Genomic DNA, 18,177 nt, shown 5'->3' on the forward strand with positions numbered 1-18,177 from the left:
GTCATATGAGAGTTGACTTATCTACAGTTAAACCAATTTACTGAAAAGTACCAGGAATGGGTTAGACTACAAATAAAAGCGATCTGATTTTGGCTGAGCTCACTGTAGGACTTTTTATGAATTCACAATTCCTTTCTTTTTTCCTCGTTTGAGGCAACTTCAGAAGATATGATTGGAAGCAGAAGGAAGCCACAGTCTCAGATTTCCAGCCAAAAGTGTGCCCCTCTTCCTTTTTCATCTCATGTTTATTGTTTTATCCCATCAAAGGAAAAAAAAAAAAAAGAAAGAAGCCAGATATTTGTGTTACAGGAAGAGCCATGTGTAGGAGGAAGCAAAGGAAAACAGGCTGGAGGCTTTCCCAAGAAAGGAGAAATCTCATTGTCAGCTTATCAGCAGAAAGCAATGGCTGTGTTAAATGGAGCTGGGTTAACTGTGTAATTAATTCGTCCCTCTCAAAGGCTGTGTCATCTTTACATGAGACTACAGGAGGGCAGGAATGAAAGACCTCCTCTCTGGAGCTGCTTCTGTTTTATTTCTTAAGGGTAGTGAGACAACATCCTCCACTGCACACTCAAGGCTGTTGAAAAGCCCTTCTAAACCTTTCTTTCCATCAGTGCCCATCTGTGATGAGTTTAAAGTCAAGAAAAGCCCCTTGCCCACCAGGTAGATGTCAGACCCACAAGTCCCAAGCAAGCTGTGTGGTCAGGGTGATGGTTTTCCTCTTGGTTTCTCTTCCAATGGCCCAGCACTGAGTGGGAATGCATCATGCTCGTGTCGTTTTGTGCTCTTTGCTGAAGGCCAAGAGTGGGGTTGGCCAGTGAACTGTGCAGGAGCAGAGCAACGTCTGTCTTGCTCATGGTTACACATGTATGAATGGGCAAAGCCATGTTCTTCAAAGGAAACACAGAGTTGTTAAGGTTGGAAAGGCCATTGAGATCTACTACAACCATCAGCCCCTGCCTGTGACTGCTCTAGATCACGTCACTCTGTGACATTTATCCTCTTCTTCAACACCTCCAGGGACAGCAACCACACCACCTCCCTGGTAAGCCTGTGCCAAAGCATCACCACTCTTCTGGTGAAGAAATTTCCCTCATACCCAACCTGAACACCTTCTGTGCAACCTAAGGCCATCATTACCTTTTGTTCCTATCAGAAGAAGGAAGATGCAATAAGATCTACACTGCATGTTGCATAAGAGAATGGTCATTTTTTTCACAAGAGACTCCATCTGAATGTTGTCTTCTGTCTCTTATAACAACCTGTACTGTGTCAACAGCCAACTTAATGTGCATCCATGTTACACTTAGTATTCTTGCTTTCTGTTTCCAAAGTATTGGGTATCTTAGTTATGTGCAGAAGGCATGTTTGAGTATTTGTTATTGTCATGATTCCTATTTCAACCCACTTTTCTCCCCAAGTGAGACAGAACCACGCTATGTTTTATGATATGTTCTCCAGTTTAACCAAACTCCATACGCCGAGCACAAACAAGCTCTGCAAAACAGAGATCACTGATCTTTGCTTTTACTGATTTCCCTCAAACCACATTAAGACCTCATCCGAGGTCAGTGAGAGCTGTGAACTCTTCAAACTACGTTCAGAGCGACTTCACATTTGCCCTTTGGATGCATTTGCACTAATCAGTCTCTTTCCTGTTATCGCTGGCTGAGTCACACGCTGCTTTCCCACTTCACATTCTGAGTTTGCATGGCATGGTCGACGATGACCTCGTTTGGATAATTGTCCCAGTAATGATTCATTTACCACTATCCAGAACCCACTTCAGCAAAACACTTAGATGTGCTTTGAAACGCTGTGCTTACGAGGAATTGAAATTAGCAATTGCATAAATAGTCCGGAGGTGGGGAAAGCTGTGTGCTAATCGTGCTTTTCCCTTCCTGATGTTGCAGAAAAAATGGTCCCTTCTTACAGCGTTTTGCAAAAAGTGCCAATTTGAGATAAATAAATTCGATAAGCAGAATCAAATAATGGCAGCGTGTCATTGGTGATTAAATTCGACACCGAGCTAACATCAGTCTCCTATAAACTGTGTGGCATTGACGTAAGTCTTTCCTACTGGAATCTGGCTCTGAATTATAAAACTGTCTGAACCTTACAAAGAGATTTACTTCAATTCAACAGTCATTGATTTGCTGGAGAGCAACAGAGGGAACCGCAGCATTGGTGGATGCCTTCGAAATGTTCTCTGTTGAATCCTTTGTCTTTTGCAAACAAATGTGGAGTGGAGGAAATATTCAATGGAATTTCTTCACTCTGGATGCTGCTCCACGTGGGGAACAGTGCTGCACCCTCGATGTGTGTATTTATATCTCTATAAATTGGCTTTTACTGGCTGAGCTCTGACAGTGAAAAATTCAGCCTGGGTTCCAGTAGAATTCTGCTGCTAATAATCTCCTGTGCATTTTTTTTTTTTTTTTCTTTAAACCACATTGGACATTGATTCTTGACTAAATAGGCTGTGGAAGTTTGAGTGTGCTAATGAGTCGACTCAGTGTGCCACTAAATACTGTTTAATTTGCTGTTGCAGTTGCAAGAAAATTTTCCCATTAAAACCACAGCCACGTGAGCTGTGCAGTATGGAGTGTTCCAGGAGAAGACTTTTACACCTGATTAGCACTACAGTAGGGGAAAAGTACTTTAAAGAACATTAAGGAAAAAAAATATAAAGTCATTAAAAACGTATTTGTCAGCTTCCACAGAAGCTAATGAACAGAAACATAATGACATATTAACAGCTTGAGGTCCCTTGCTTTTCCAGGGAAAACTTTGGCCTGGCATTCCTCTTTCATCTCGGTATGGAAATGAACACTAATGAAGGCTCTTTTTCAGGGCTGTGGATATTTGAGGGTTGAAGATGTGACCTAAAAAAAAAAAAAAAAGCCTGCAAGTGTGAAGCTGCTCCTTTTGAGTTGCATGCAAAGGAAAGCTCCATCCAAAGAGAGAAGCATGAGAAGGGGTGTAGAAAAAGGCAGAAAATAGGTCCTAAATATTGGGGTTTGGTGATGGCACTGAGGGCAGGGGGCACAGTGGGATGGGTTGGGGTTGGACTGGGGGATCTTGGAGGTCTTTTCCAACCTTAATGATTCTATGTTCTCCCCACCAGAAGCGTTTCTAAGGCTGAGGAGTGATTTTGAGGTTGAGACTTGGGGGAAGGGTGAGGTTGTTTTTGCTTTTCATTAAGCTAATCTCGTCTGAGCTAAGACATGATAAACCTCATGTTCTTTTCATTAAAGCCACCCATATCTCCTCACTTCTGGTGCAGTGCATGCTATCTGTCCGCATTATTAAAAGGTTTATCGTTTTGGCTCCTCATGCATATCACAAGGGGGTCGAAAGGATTTGATCCACAGCTGAAGAAATTATTAGGTGAATCCAGCTTGTGCTGTAATTGCACCTGAATATGCTTTCAGCAGATGGTGCTGAAGATTGTGCAAGCAAATTACTTCTTGACCACAGTTTCTTCTTTATTTCCAGATTCTAATCTATCCTTTATTCTTGTCAGAATAAAAATAGTTGTTTTTTTTTTAATGTAATTTCAAGCGATGTATTTTCTTCTTCCAGATATATTAATATGGGAAAGTGAATCAAAACCTTTATAAATTTCTGTGGTGTCTTTGCCTTGCTACAAAGCAGTATTTGTGGGTAACTTTGTGAGAGCAGTATGTGATGGAGGTTTCCCATCTGCAGCAGAGAAGGAGCAGTAGCTGAATGCTGATCACTTATGCAAATGGACAAGCTGAAGTGAGCTGACCTTTCCAAGCAAGGAGATGTTCCAGCGCACTGATATGGCCCATAAATGTGCCTCTCTGCCCTTTCTCTGAAGTGAAGTGATCATCAGAGGTCATGAAGTTAATGATCATCAGGAAAAGGTCCTTCGAATAAGAAGCACTAAGAATGAGTGCAGTCTGAATAGGCCATGGAGATGTTTCTGAAATACCATGAGCAGCTAACATGGAGCATGAAAACACCCATGTTCAGAGCAGGAGGGCCAGCTCCCTGCACTCAAGTGTGCTGAAAATACACCTTTCATTGCTCAGCGCAGTGAATAGAATCACGGAATCACTGAGGTTGAACAGACCAACACAATCATCCAGTGGGATCATCCAGCTCCCACCGACCTCATCCCTCAGTGCCACATCTCCACGTTGAGCACAGCTGACCCCACCTCCCTGTGAAGCTGTGCCACTGAATTTTTTGCCCATTCTCTCTATCTTTGTTTTACAAGCATCCTTTCTGGTGCCTTCTTGCTGTAGCAATCCTCCTACAGAACTGCAAGAACCTTTCTGAAGCTTTGGTAGAGCTCCACACCACAGCCCGACTTCAAGCCAGCTGCAAGTCCAGCACCTGTAAGATATCAAAAGGGCCGTTTCTGCTCCTTGCTTTTCAACAGCGACCTTTTGTTTTCCCCTCCATCAGGCTGAACAAAAGACATGCTTTCGCTCATGCTATCCATCAACCTCTGACGATTTTTCCCCAGCTCAAGATGTACTCGGGGAGGAATTTGGAGTTAATGGACCCAGATGTGATGCTGTTGCTAAGAAACCCTGGGTTGCCTCTGTAGCATCCTTGTGTATTTCTGCAGGTGCCTCCCCAACGGGGCTGCTCCTTACCCAGAGGAGGGTGTGCTTGCACGTCTCATAGCTAGAGGATGTTAGATAGAGACAGAAGGATGATTGAAAAACATAGCCCATTTGTTTCACACCAATATCCCATAGTTTTCTTGTTGCCATGGCAAACCTTGAAAGGAATTCCTAGGCAGCCCTTCAGGTGAGGCAAAGCTGCCTGTGGGGGGAAGCAGAGAAAAAGCCTGGGGCTGTTTTCTGTCTTGTGGGCTGAAACCTGGGGTCCCTGCTGCAGGGGTTTTCTTGAGGCAGCAGTAAGGGATGGCTGGGCCTTGCTGGTGTCAGGTTTGCAGAGAGGGGTCTGGGAACCCTCAGGGACCTTGAGAGCCTCCATTGAACCCTTACAGACCTCAGAGACACTAAGAGGTGTTTTCTGACCCCACTGTGCTCTGGGTGTGCTGTTTGATGCCAGACAAGTGTCATGTCCCTAATACTTTCTTTATGTATCTGAAGTTCACCCAGGACACCAGAGTTCCTCCGGTGGGAGCAGAGGTGGCTTTTATGCAGCAGGACGTGATTGGGAAGTTGTCTCCTATTTGCACAAGTCTGAGCATATGATATTCTGACATTGCTATTGAATTCCAGCCAGCTCGATGCTGATCTCACCCCGACTTTATAAGAAATAGAGAAAATAAACCTCACACAGTTGGCCCCAGCTCAGCCTCTGCATCTTCTAAGAACAAACAGCACCTACATCAGTTTATGGTGCTGTGTTATCATTTTCCTCTCTCCCTCTGTCTTTTTGGCCATAATTAACAGGGACAGCCTGTCAATCAGTTGTCAGAATGGAATGCTTTCCCTTCATCCATCACAACGCCTGTGCCAAAGGAAAAGCTTGTTCCCTTAGGCAGCTGCCAGGGGAGAGCAGGCAGTGATGGGCTGAGTCGTTAACAGGGGGCAAATTAACTTTTAATGCTCGTGTTGTTGTTTAAGCACATTCAGGGGTCTCAGGAAGATGAAAGGCTCTCAGGAGCTGTAAGTCATTCCTACTGCCAACTTAAAGATGTTCTTGCATGGGGAAAGACATCCTCAAAAGTCAGATGCCAAGATGCCACCAGTGCTCCAAGATTTGGGATCCAAAGAACCGCAGGCACGTTTGAGAATGAAATAAAACCCAACACCCACTTTCCTCCTGGTGACAGTTATCCTCTTGTCCTTTATGAAAGTTTAATTTCATTGCTTTGCCAAGCAATCTTGCTGCAAAGGCTACAGATGAAAGCGAGGGAGGGAGGTTAATGCATTGTAAGTTCTCCCCTTCTACTGGGATGTTTGGTTTTCTCCCACGTTCTGATTGCTAAAATAAATGCCACCAGTGAATGTTTACCAATGCAATGTTTGTAATGTGGATATAAAATGGGGGGGGGGTTGGCTGATAAGCTTAAAGCTGAGGCACAAGAGCCAGAAAGCAAAGAAAACTATGCCTCCTGCTGTTAGGAGAGTTTGGAAACATTGATTTCCCACTAGTTATCATTGAATCATTAAGGTTGGAAAAGACCTCTAAGATCATCCAGCCCAACCATCCACTTACTACCAACATGGACCACCAGATCATGTCCCCATCTCTTAAACACCTACAGGGTTGGGACTCCATCACCTCCCTGGGCAGCCCATTCTGGTGCCTGAACACACTTTTGGAGAAGTCTTTCCAAATATCCAACTTGAACTTCCTCTGGCACAACTTGAGGTCATTCCCTCTATGAAAAATATAAAAAAAATAATAATAAAAAAAAGCACTTAAATATTTCCATGAGGCTTTCCACGTGAAGGAAAGTTACGAGGTGCTGAAAAATCCCACTGGCTGCAGCAGGGGTAGAAGCACCTTAGCAGAAACATAAAGAAAATCTAATAAACAGAAAATAATGAGTCCAAATGGGAGTAGCGTTTGAATACCGTGTAATTAGTACTGAATGCTCCACTTGTTCTTTTTGCTGGGAATGTCATAATTTTGACAAATGATTGTGCCGAGGCAGGATGAAAACAACACCACTGAAAAGAAAGTGCCCACGAAATCCTGCTAAAATGGAACACGAGAGGAGGATGTGCTCAAACATCATCGAGAGATGTTTGTTTTCTTAATGACACTTCACCACGAATACACCTTTCAAAAGTGTAGAGATCTTCGTCTCGGCGGTGAGCAGGAAATCTTTAGGAACGGAAAGCAAGACTTGTGAAATCATTTCCCCAGAGAGCTGTGGGTGCCCCAACCCTGGAGGTGCCCAAGGCCATGGATGAGTGGTGGGGGGCACCCAGCCCACGGCAGGGTCTTAGAACTGGGTGATCTTTAAGGTCCCTTCCAACTCAACCGTTCTGTGATTCTATGATTCCGCTTGCAAAGCAACAAGGGTTTCCTTCACTGTAGCTTGTATTTCCCATATATCTACGAGATGATGAAATCCCATTATCTGGAAAGTTAAACCCGTCACATTTTATGACTGCTTGGGAAAAGGCTGGGTGCATTGCTACGCTGGAGAAGCAGAAACATGAAAGATTTTCTAGGACTGCCGCTGGAGTTACTTGCTTTAACTACACGGAAATCCACCCGAGCTGAGCTTGAAGCAAGCAGACATAGCTGATCACAGGATAATATCCTGCACAGAGAACATTCTCTTGCTACGTTTTATAGGCATAGTTGACAGAAAGAATAAGCTTAAATACTGCTCTGAAAAATATGCTTTATTTTGAGAGGATTTTATTCAGTTCTCTGCCAGTGAAAATAAATGACGCTGGAGAAGTGTCTTCAATGCGAAGCTTTTGCTCCAAAGACATAATTGTGACAGGACTATTAAATAATGAATATAGTCTCATTTTGGCTTTGATTGCACGAATATACTTCTGGATGCTTATTTTTTATTCCGTATAAATAGATTTGGTGATATTTGATGCAATGGTTTGATGGGTACCAGTCAGAATTAGGCGGTAATTGACACAATAATGTCAAGATTACATCAATTACAAGTAAGGCCAAACATTCAATGCGTGATACATACGCAGATGAGTTGAATATTATAAATATAGAAAAAAAAAGTCCCATCTCCGCCTATAAAACACAGCAATAATTCTTCTGCTCATCATAAATTATGGGTCTGGGACGCAAAGGAAACGCAGCAGTACAATTAACAAGGCAGGAGCTGTCGGCGTGTGGCTGTGCCAGCAGTATCAGTGCAAATGTAGCATCTGGTGTGATCCTTGGTGTCACCTTTATCTGCTCAGGAACCGCATCGCCCTCCCGGTTCTCTCAGACAGCCGGTTTTGTGCAAGCGCGATAAAACGTGACCCTGTGATCCGCTGTACTCAGCCATGCTTTATCAACCCGTGCACTTCCACTGCTTGAATGTTAGCTTTTCATAACGCTGTGTCAACGTTGGGCTTCTTTTTTTAAGGATGGAATTGCTAACCCCAGCATTTTCTTCGTGTCGCGGCTTAAGGTTTTAAGCAGCTCAAGGAGTCCTCCAAGGAAATTTAAATACTTGCTTTAACAGTTATCTTCCATCCCCCCCTTTTCTTTTTTTTTCGACTATGAACAATTGGTTTTCGTAGAGAGGTTTGTGGTTGCCATTTTCCATGACCTTATTGCAAATCTTGTAACTGGTGGCATTTTTTTTATTGGGCAAATCCTGAGCAGCCTGGTCTAACAATTGTCAACCGTGCCCGTGGCAGGGGGTTGGAACTGGATGATCTTTAAGGTCCCCTCCAAACTAAGCCGTTCTACGTGAAATACAAATGTTATAGATCTTTATATGAAGTTTCTGAACCTTCCAGTTCAGAGACGGGCAGTCTTAGGCATTATCTCAAAAATATCAGCAAAAAAGCCCCAGTTTTCCTGCTTATTTTTTTTTATGTCTTATTTTTTTAAGCTAGTTCCAGGATTCCTGGTGTCCTTCTCTGATTCTTGCTACCCCAGTGGATTGGCAAGACAATGCTCATTAGTCTCTCAACACTCACAAAGGCTCTGTTTCACTCTCTTCCAGATGTTTGGTGGGAAACAAATCAAGCCCAGTTGTCCTTTAACAATTTTGTTTTATTCAAAAGCCTGCGATTTATTAAATTCCCCTCAGGATGTGTTTTCTTCCACCTTTGACACCAAGGAGATGGAGTATCCTGTTTACGCCAGGAGCTGCTTGTTAAACCAGAACAATTCATGATTTGGAGTTGGATAACAGGGAAAAAACCAAGCAAGTCCCTCACCCGTGGTGGCATCTTTGTGTTTTATGGTATTTCTCTGGGCTACAACCCTCATGTTTATGGATAAGAAACCAGAGAGCAAAAATTGACCCATCCAAGATCATAGGGTTTAGGTGGCCCATCCAAGATCGTGGGCTTTCGTTGACCTATCCAAGATCTTGGAGTTCAATTTTGGGCAAAGTGAGTGCCAGACCTCCCATGAGCTGCCCACCTCACCACGTGCACACATGGGCTCTGCTCACTGAGGTCAAATCAGAGCAACTGGATATCTGGCCCATGCTGTTGTGTTGGCTCATGTAATTTTGGTCGTTCACTTCCTTTTTGTCTAAATAAAGCAGCTATTGTTTATGAAATATAATAGTCACACAATTAGCTAAAGAGATGACAAATGATTACCCATAGAATCACAAGAGCAGCAGCTGTGGAGTTGGGTGCTTCCACGTCTTGTCTGATCTTGGGAGGGGTTTTCATTTTTTGGCAAATTTGAAATGAGTTTCTCTTGCAGAAGTTAGATTTACCAGCTTGGCATCATGCCTCCCAGTCTGACATTGTTCCTGGAGAGGCAGATTGTGACTCCCCAGGGAGTTAAACATCTTCAACATCTCTGAGAACAACAATAGTTGTTGGCCAAAGATTGGTGGGGTCCAGTTTGCTGGAGGAATTATGGGCTCCTTCCATTCAGCGTATCACAAAGCAGCAAGAATCCACCTCTGGCTGCTTTGTCCCAACCTCTGACTTGGTCTCACTGCCCTACACATACACAAAGCAGAATTTATTTGCATTTCTTTTCTTTCCTTTGGAGCAAGTGGCGGTGCTATTTATTAGTGTAGCTAATAGAGCCTGGAGAAGGAAAGACAAATTTTTAGGCATTGGAAGCACTTCTGCTCTCCAATATTCATGGCTCTAGCAAGACTGTTGCCAGAATATAAATATACTGCTCATTTTCTACATGACCCCTGGCAGTATTTTAGCTCGAGTACACACTGAGCTTTTTGATTTTAAAAAATTTAGCCAAATGCTAGTAAACACTTCAGCTCACTCTCTGAGGAACCAGAGTCACACAATTTAGAGCTGAAGAAACTGAGGCAAAGTGAAGTGCTTTCATAGAATCCTTCAAGTCGGAAGGGACCATGCCAGCGTGGGCACAAATTAAGGAAAGGTCAATTTTTGAATGTGCCCAAACTTCTGCATATGGCCTTTTTCTCTCTAAGGAGAGCGTGAACATCTGTCCTTGCATCATAGTTCCAAAATTCTGATCCTTTTTCTGCTTCTTACTAGGATAGATGGCCTTTCAATACACTAGGAAATATGGCTTTTCAATGTAGAAGCAATGTCATGCAAAACTACATAGTTTGCTGTCAGATTACTGCATTCAAAATATATGTATGTATTTACAGCCAGCTAAAAAATCGAGGTTTTAATGGAAATAGTTAAAAATCCAACCTTGAAAGAAACTCCCGGAGCATTAAAATAAAATATTAATAGAATAAAGGTCTCAATAAAACACTGATTGCTAAAGAACTATCGCAACCCCACAAAGCTCCACTTCTCCATGTCGTTTTTCATTTCCAAAAAGGTCAGGTTGGTAAGGAGAAGCTAATAAGCTGAAAAAAATGACCAGTTTCATTTCTGAGCTTGTTTTGCTCAGGAACTGCAGGGCCATTTATTGGTCAGATGGCTTTCCTCTGCATCTGGGAAGCTATGAGTGCAGCTCTTTGCCAGTTACATACAAAGCATTTAGAGCCCAAAGAGGCCAGCTCATTAGTAATTACTGTAATGAGTTCTTCGCAGTGTTTCTCTGAAAGGTGATTGAGCCCCTAATGTAGACACCAGATATTTTTCCTTCAGTTAATGGTGTGGTAAATTATTCCTGCGAGGGGCTCATTGAATGGCTCCTTTGAAACGAGTTAAAGGCTACAAAGGAAAGAAAAAGCTGTTGGTCTCTTCATACCGGTTACAGGAGACAATATTTACTGAGTGTTTCAGATCTAGGTGTTTCTGCAGAGCGTGAAATGTTTGGTCATATAAATGGCAATGTCACAAATGTATGGGTGGAGGAGTTGCTGCAACCTGTATTTCCCATCTACCGTGATATTGGACAGCTCAGCCAAAGGAGAGTGAGCTCATTTGGGCTCCTTTGGGTTCCTTTGGGCTTGGTTTGCTCAGATGGAGCTTTTGCCTTGAGATTGGTCGTGAGCCTTGCAGGTCAGCTTCTTGTCTCACTGTGTGTGCTCAGCCATTGCCGTAATGGCAACAGAGAAGGGGGAACACTTGTCAAGAGCTTGGCTTTTACCAAGGGAGATTTCTTCTTCTACTAAGTGAATAAACTCATTGGAGCGTCCAAATGCAATTAGCAAATGCTACAGTGGAAATGCTTCCTAATCAGAATCATTAATCAGGCAAAACTCAGCTGCTCCAGCAAAAGACCCAGCCAACCACGGTGGTTATGGGACAGGGTTTAGTGGGCAGGTTTGGTGGTAGGTGGATGGTCGGACTAGATGATCCTAGAGCTCTTTTCCAACCTTTATGATCTTGTGGTATGTAAGGACAGGTGTTATTTACCTCTTAGCTCTCTGAAAAGCTCCTTTTTTATACACTGCATGCAGCTGGAGCACTTCCACATCCCATAGCCCCACAGTGCCATGAGTTTCCAAGCCTACCCCAATTGGGAGCTGTGTTGGCTCCCAGTTTCTCCCCAGACCTGTGCAAAGAGAAGAAGGTATTGCTGAGGTACTGAAGGGGGAGTATTTGATAACTGTTATTTAACTGTTTAGTTGCTATTTGACTGTTTTGAAAAAGAGAGAGAGATTTAGAGGAGGTATCAGCTGAGATGTATTATATGGGATGGGATGAGGAGCCTCTGCTGAAAGTAGCCACTTGCTTCAGGGACCTGCATCTGTAATTGCTATGGTTGCCCACACAAAGAGGGGAGAGATGGTACAGAAAAGGCCTGAAGTGCCTGGAATACTTTTGCCTCTCTGCAAAAACAAACCCCGTAGATGTTATTTGAGAAGCTGTTTTGTAATATTAGGCTTTAATGAATTGCACAGTTTGCCCACAAACGTCATTGCCTTTTGCTGGGCAGTCAGAACCACTCATTAGAGATGAACTTTCCCTGGCAACCCACACACTGAAGACTGCTCTGTGCTCAGCTGGAATAGATTTTCCAAGGGTCGGTGCACTCAGTGTGGCTTTTTGGCTTTTCTCTCCATGGGATCACATCCCCAGCCATGGTGATGAGTGCTGATGGCTTGCAGAAAAGCCCAGCTTGGACATTGTCTTGCATCAGCTGATGAGCCCAGGAATCTTTGCACTGTGTCCCATGTTAAAATTATTATGGTGTACGTCGCCTTCCATTTAGTCAATCCTGTGAGCAAGAATTAAATTTAGACACTGCTGGCTTTTATCTGTCACTCTCAGGATCTATTATCTACAGTTTGCTTTGCGCTCATCTGGGCAGTAGCTGGAGGGTATAAAATGGGATCTTCTGGAGCAGTTTTGCTGCTCTTCCTCGAAGCAATTCGTGCCATGTGTTTATGCATATGTATGTATTTCCTCCCCATCTCTTGGATTGCAACAAGCAATTTCCTTGCTCCCCTTTGCTCTCTGGAGATTTCTGCCCAGAAGTGCTCTGCACAAAAAAAAAGACTGACTTTACAGCAGCACCCCTGAAACAGATCCTTTCATATTGTAGATGATGTCAAAGCAGTAAGGGAAAATTGTGATGGTTTCTTCATCTCTTGAGACGGATCCTTGCGGAGAGGAAAGGTTGAAATTGGAATTGGAAGAGCTGGAAGCTCTGCTAGCTGTAACTTTTACTTAGCTGGTTGTCTTGCTCGCAGCGTTACTGATGTGCTGTCAAGATGAAGCCACAAGCACTGATACAAGGAGGCAAAACTGACTTTTTCTTCTTTCTTAAAGGCACAAACAAGTATCTTTAAAACTGAACAGAATATTCCCGTGCTTATACCTCAGGTCCATAAGCAGAACGTTTTTCAGCCTAAGTTACACATTTGCAAGGGAACTGCTTGGTTTGACGCTGGGCTCAGCAGAGATATTTAAGATTTCCTGTTATTTTGGAAGGCTTTCCACTCTAGCTTTCCCACTTACATTTTGTGTCTGCACAAGGCAGGATGTTGCTCTTGATTTAAATGAGGAATATCAGATATCTCTGCGTGTGACCAGGCTGTGACACGGGACATTCAGTTTGGGCGTTCTTTGTTTTTACTTTAGTGGTCAGAGATTCAGAAACTCATGCTTTACTTCCATGGAGAAGATCCCAACTGCTTTATTTTCAAATCATTTTCCCATCATCTGCATGGAAAATGCTTTGTTTCACTAACCAGAGTTCAAACATAGCACTACACTGACCTTCCCAAAGGGTAAAACAGGAAATAATGAAGAATATGGAGCTATTGCTTCAAACCAGAAGGTTAAAGTAACTTAGGATAACATAATTTTTTTTGGCTTTAATTACTTTAAAGTACAAAGGCTGGGAGAAATGCTGCAAAATGCTGCATGTGCCAATTTCTGGCTGAAATCTGGAGCGAAGCCATCAGCTGGAGGAGATCTCCAATGGATGCTCACATCTTTACAGCACAGGTTGGCTTCTGGTGCAAGAATAGAAATAAATGACCCGTCCTTAATTATTCATTGGTCAGAGAGGGCGTGAGGGGATTAATACCCAGTGCTATGATGATGGTATGTATAAGTCTCAATCATAAGTGAAATTATTATTTAGTGAAGCTTTTGCTTGCAGGCCATCAAGTTTTTGGTTGAATGGCGTTTTTGGTAAGCTGTATGGTGCTGCGTGCACATGAATGGAGGAATGCTGAGCTCTGATTTTCTTCCTTTCAAGAAATACAACTAGCTACTTTAAGTAGGCAAAAGCTCGGTGTGGATTTTATTTTAAATCACAGAAATCATAGAATGGTTTGGTTTGGAAGGGACCTCCATGGTCATCTGGTTCCCGCCCTCATTTCAACCTCTTGTTTTTCAACCTTTTATTTCCACTAGAGGAAAAAAATTCTTTGCTAATCTTTGCTACTCTGAATTTTGTGGTAAGATCATCGTTGGACAGAACCAGGTTGAGCGTATTTCAACTGCTTGGTGTTCTTGAAATCAGTTTGTCAAGGCATTCTAAATTATACATTGCCTTGCTCACAGCAGCAGCTGGAGCAGAGCAAGGGCTGCAATACATGCTGCATGTGGCAGCAATGCATTGCTGGGAGCCACAGACTTATTGAGGGCTTTCATTGCAGGAGGGGAATACTCTGAAGAGTTCTGTAAGCCTCATTTGTTTGATGAGTCTAGAGTGTAGACTCACAATTGCAATGGTTTAAAAGCAAATTGCATCACAAACTTACCATGCAGAGATGAGATAGACGCTATTGTAGTTGTTAGTCTCGCTCTCTCCTCTCCTACAAAAAGGCACACTTCTTGTGCCTTTTGTCTGCTCTGAAGAGCTGGGTCCCAGCACGTGCAGGGAGCAGGTCTCTGAGCTGGGAGCAAGAGCCTAATTTTTTCATATTTTTATTCTATCAACGACCCGTTCCCTGACCTTGAGCAATTTGCTCTCTTCATGGCTACGCGGTGCTGCTCTTTAGATTTGCCACACCTCAGGGGAGAAGGCTTGTCTCTCAGCCTAAACTTCAGCTTAGGTTTTATGAATGCTAATATCAGACGAATTTAGGAAATATCACATTAATTTATGTGCAATGAACTCTTCTGTGCCGACATGTTTGAGCACATGTTTGAGCACATCCATGCATCACAGCGTGTTTCATCTAATCATGGAGTTGGGTTGGAAGGGACCTTAAAGACCATCCAGTTCCAACCCTCTGCCATGGGCTGGGTGGCCAACCAGTAGATGAGGCTTCATGCCCTTTCTGCTCTCCTCTGTCTCCCCAGCTGTGGAGTCGCTGCACTCCCTGAACGACCAGATCTCCCATTTTATCGTGAACAAGTCAAAAACTCTGGATGAAGATGAAGATGCCTTTCTGCCCAGCGAGAAGGAATCTCTGAAGAGTGCCATGATGCTGATGAGGCACCTCTTAATGGATGCACAGGTATGAAAGCAATACACTCACGTCTGTTCTCACACAAGAAAGGCACGTTTCACAGACCTAGAGGCAACAGTTCATTTTTAGGGGTGGTTTTAGCAGTGCAAAAGGTTTGTCCCTGACACTTGTTTATAACTGACGCGTGCTTCCAAAATGCACAGCTGTGGCAAGGCCATCTCAGTACAGAGAACAGCTTTTCTTGATGGGCCCGTGTGTTAGATTTATCACAGAAGCACAAAACCATTAAGACTGGGAAAGACCTCTGAGATCATCTAGTCCAACTGTCCACCTACCACCAATATTGCCCACTAAACCGTGACCCAAACACAACACCAGTTAGGGCTGGAGATTGATATACCCCTGGATGGGAACTCAGCATCATCTGTAGCAAAAGAAAATCATTTTGGCACTAAGCATCTGTGCTGACGCCACTTTTGGAAGTGCTAGACACACAGCTGAGCTGTTGGTTTAATCTGCCTCCAAAATGTCAGTTAAAAGTCATGAAATCCTGTGCAGATGTTGCTTTGTGCTTTATTTTATTTTATTTTTTAATGGAATATTTGGTCACTATTGCCCCTATTACAGCTTGTGCCTATCACCTCCCATTAGAAGTCCAACAAGAAAATAAACATGGAGGGAATTAGTCCTGTAAGGATTAGCTGTGCTGTATGCAAAGTTATCTTGCCTAGGGTTTTTTCTGTTCACTATTCTATGATAAGTTTGCCACTGTGGGGGTCAGCCCAGGTCAGTTTTGATAGCATCACCACTAATCTGATGATCCCTGGGGTTTGGTTTCCTCTGATTTGCTGCTGTGTTTAAATGGGAAATGCAAACAGAGAAAGACACACATTTGCATGTCTTATTCCCATATTCTCTCAGGTGGAGTCTGGTGGTTATCTTATCTCTTCCTCTCACTTTCAAAGTCCTTTAGTTCTAATTGCTTTAGCTAACAGGGTTTTGTTGCATGGGAGAACATGCGAGCTGGCAAACCCTGGTGTTGGTAACAAATGCTGGGTTGCAAATGGAGAGGTGTGCTGAAGATTTGGGGTGGTCAGTGCTCACGGTTCAGTGGGAAAGATGGGCAAGGGAGCCAATTGCTCCCAAAAAACAGAGCCAGAGATGCCACTTTGGAAGACATCCACTCAGGCTTCGCCAACCATGGCGCTCCTCTTGCTTCTGTATGTCTTTAGCCAAGTCCCCTCCATTTTCTCCCAGATCACTGACTGGGGCATTGCTGCAAGGACATGGAGGAGGAGAAGGGTTAAACTGAGCCTTAGGACTGTGCACACTGCCTGTGCTGCAGGTGGCAATACCTCTGGGGAGTCAGGTGTGAGAGCCGGCGGGTGCTGACAGGCATCTGCACACTGCAGATGGAATATAAAAATGGGGCAAAAAGTGCCGATGGAAGAATTCCATACATGGGAATTCTTTTTTTAGCACCTGAGAATTACTTTGCTACTTATCGGCTGTCCTGAATGCATATTAAGTGCTGCTTGAGCGACTGATGAAGGAAATGCCAACAGCAGAGGAAAATGTCAAGAATTCTGTGCCTTTCCTAACCCACCCTGACCCCCCACCTGGGTAAAGCTCCATGATGGCTCTGTCACCAGAGAGCAGAGCTCAGCACCGACCCTCTGCTCCCCATGATGAGATGTGGACTATGGTGGAGCAGCAGGCTGTGATGGAGCTGCAGACTGCTATGATGGAGCAGCAGGCCGCCATGATGGAGAACAGGCCACCATGATGGAGTTCAGGCTGCCATGATGAAGCTACAGGCCGCCATGATGGTGCTGCAGGCTGTGATGGAGCTGCAGACTGCTATGATGGAGCTGCAAGCTGCCATGATGGAGCAGCAGGCCACCATGATGGAGCTGCAGGCCTCCATGATGGAGCAGCAGGCCATGATGGGGCTGCAGACTGCTATGATGGTGCTGCAGGCCACCATGATGGAGCAGCAGGCCATGATGGGGCTGCAAGACTGCTATGATGGAGCTGCAGGCCACCATGATGGAGCAGCAGGCCGCCATGATGAAGCTGCAGGCCTCCATGATGGAGCAGCAGGCCATGATGGGGCTGCAAGACTGCTATGATGGAGCTGCAGGCCACCATGATGGAGAAGCAGGCCGCCATAATGAAGCTGCAGGCTGCCATGATGGAGCAGCAGACCACCATGATGGTGCTGCAGGCTGTGATGGAGCTGCAGACTACAGTGATGGAGCTGCAGGCCTCCATGATGGAGCAGCAGGCCATGATGGGGCTGCAGACTGCTATGATGGAGCTGCAGGCCACCATGATGGAGCAGCAAGCTGCCGTAATGGAGCTGCAGGCCATGATGGAGCTGCAGGTCACCATGAGACCTCCCTTCACGCTCCACTTCTCTGAGCTGAACAAACCAAGGAATGCTGCTCAATGTGGAGCAGAGGAACCACAGCAGAGGCACAGGGGGTTTCCAAGCTGTGTTATCTGAGAGCCAGAATCTGGACTCCGTTCTCCTGACCCTTAGCCTTTTCCCCCCCTTTTGGACTCCTGGAAGATTCTATTCCCCAGTCTGTTTTGTCAACTTGGAGATCACTTGTTGGTAAAAACAGAATACAGAAACAGACCTTGAAGAAAACCATCTCCTCCTATATGCAACAGGACTTCCTCCAGTGGAGAATCATAGAATCATCAAGGCTGGAAAAGACCTCCAAGATCACCAAGTCCAACCCCAACCCAAGCCCACCATGCCTACTGGCCACCTTCCTCAGTGCCACATCTCCACAATGAACACCTCCAGGGATGGTGACCCCACCACCTCCCTGGGCAGCCTGTGCCAGTGCATCACCACTCTTTCAGAGAAATTTTCCCAAATATCCAACCTGAACCTCCCCTGGCACAACTTAAGGCCACTACCTCTTGTTCTATCAAATGGGACATTACTTTGAAGGTAGTCCTACAGGAACGTCAATGATGTCAACAGGAACAGCGTGGGCAAGTTGCCCATGGATATGCAGTGGGTGCTGACCAAGACGTGGCTGTCAGTATGCTGGGAAGTTCCCTTGTCAGCATTAAACGGTATCTAGGGACAGGTAATAAGCTCTGTGGAGGCTGTCAGCTCAGATTCTGCCCACGGAAGACAGGAATTTAATGAAAGTCATTGCAATCTGCAGGGATCTCTTGACCCTGGAGGTCTCCATCCATCGAAAGTAGGGTTTTCTCATCATAAAAATAACCCGTGGCAGGGATTGCTCGCTGCCAGCCAAGGAGCATCACCCTCCCTCGGAGAGAGTGCTGGAGCTTTGCCTCCA

The 18,177-nt window shown here is 44.5% G+C and overlaps 1 protein-coding gene across 2 annotated transcripts in view; it reads left to right on the forward strand.

Moving 5' to 3' along the window:
- KAZN (kazrin, periplakin interacting protein) overlaps positions 1-18,177 on the forward strand; it is a 147,162-nt gene that overhangs the window by 22,974 nt on the left and 106,011 nt on the right. For both annotated transcript variants that reach the window (XM_090123321.1, XM_031613526.2), the window contains exon 2: positions 14,739-14,896. In XM_090123321.1, coding sequence (XP_089979447.1) covers positions 14,739-14,896 — 158 coding nt within the window. The remainder of the gene's footprint in view (positions 1-14,738; positions 14,897-18,177) is intronic.

Source organism: Phasianus colchicus, chromosome 22, assembly GCF_987193195.1.
Source record: "Phasianus colchicus chromosome 22, bPhaCol1.hap1.1, whole genome shotgun sequence".
In the NCBI taxonomy this organism is placed as follows: Eukaryota; Metazoa; Chordata; class Aves; order Galliformes; family Phasianidae; genus Phasianus; species Phasianus colchicus.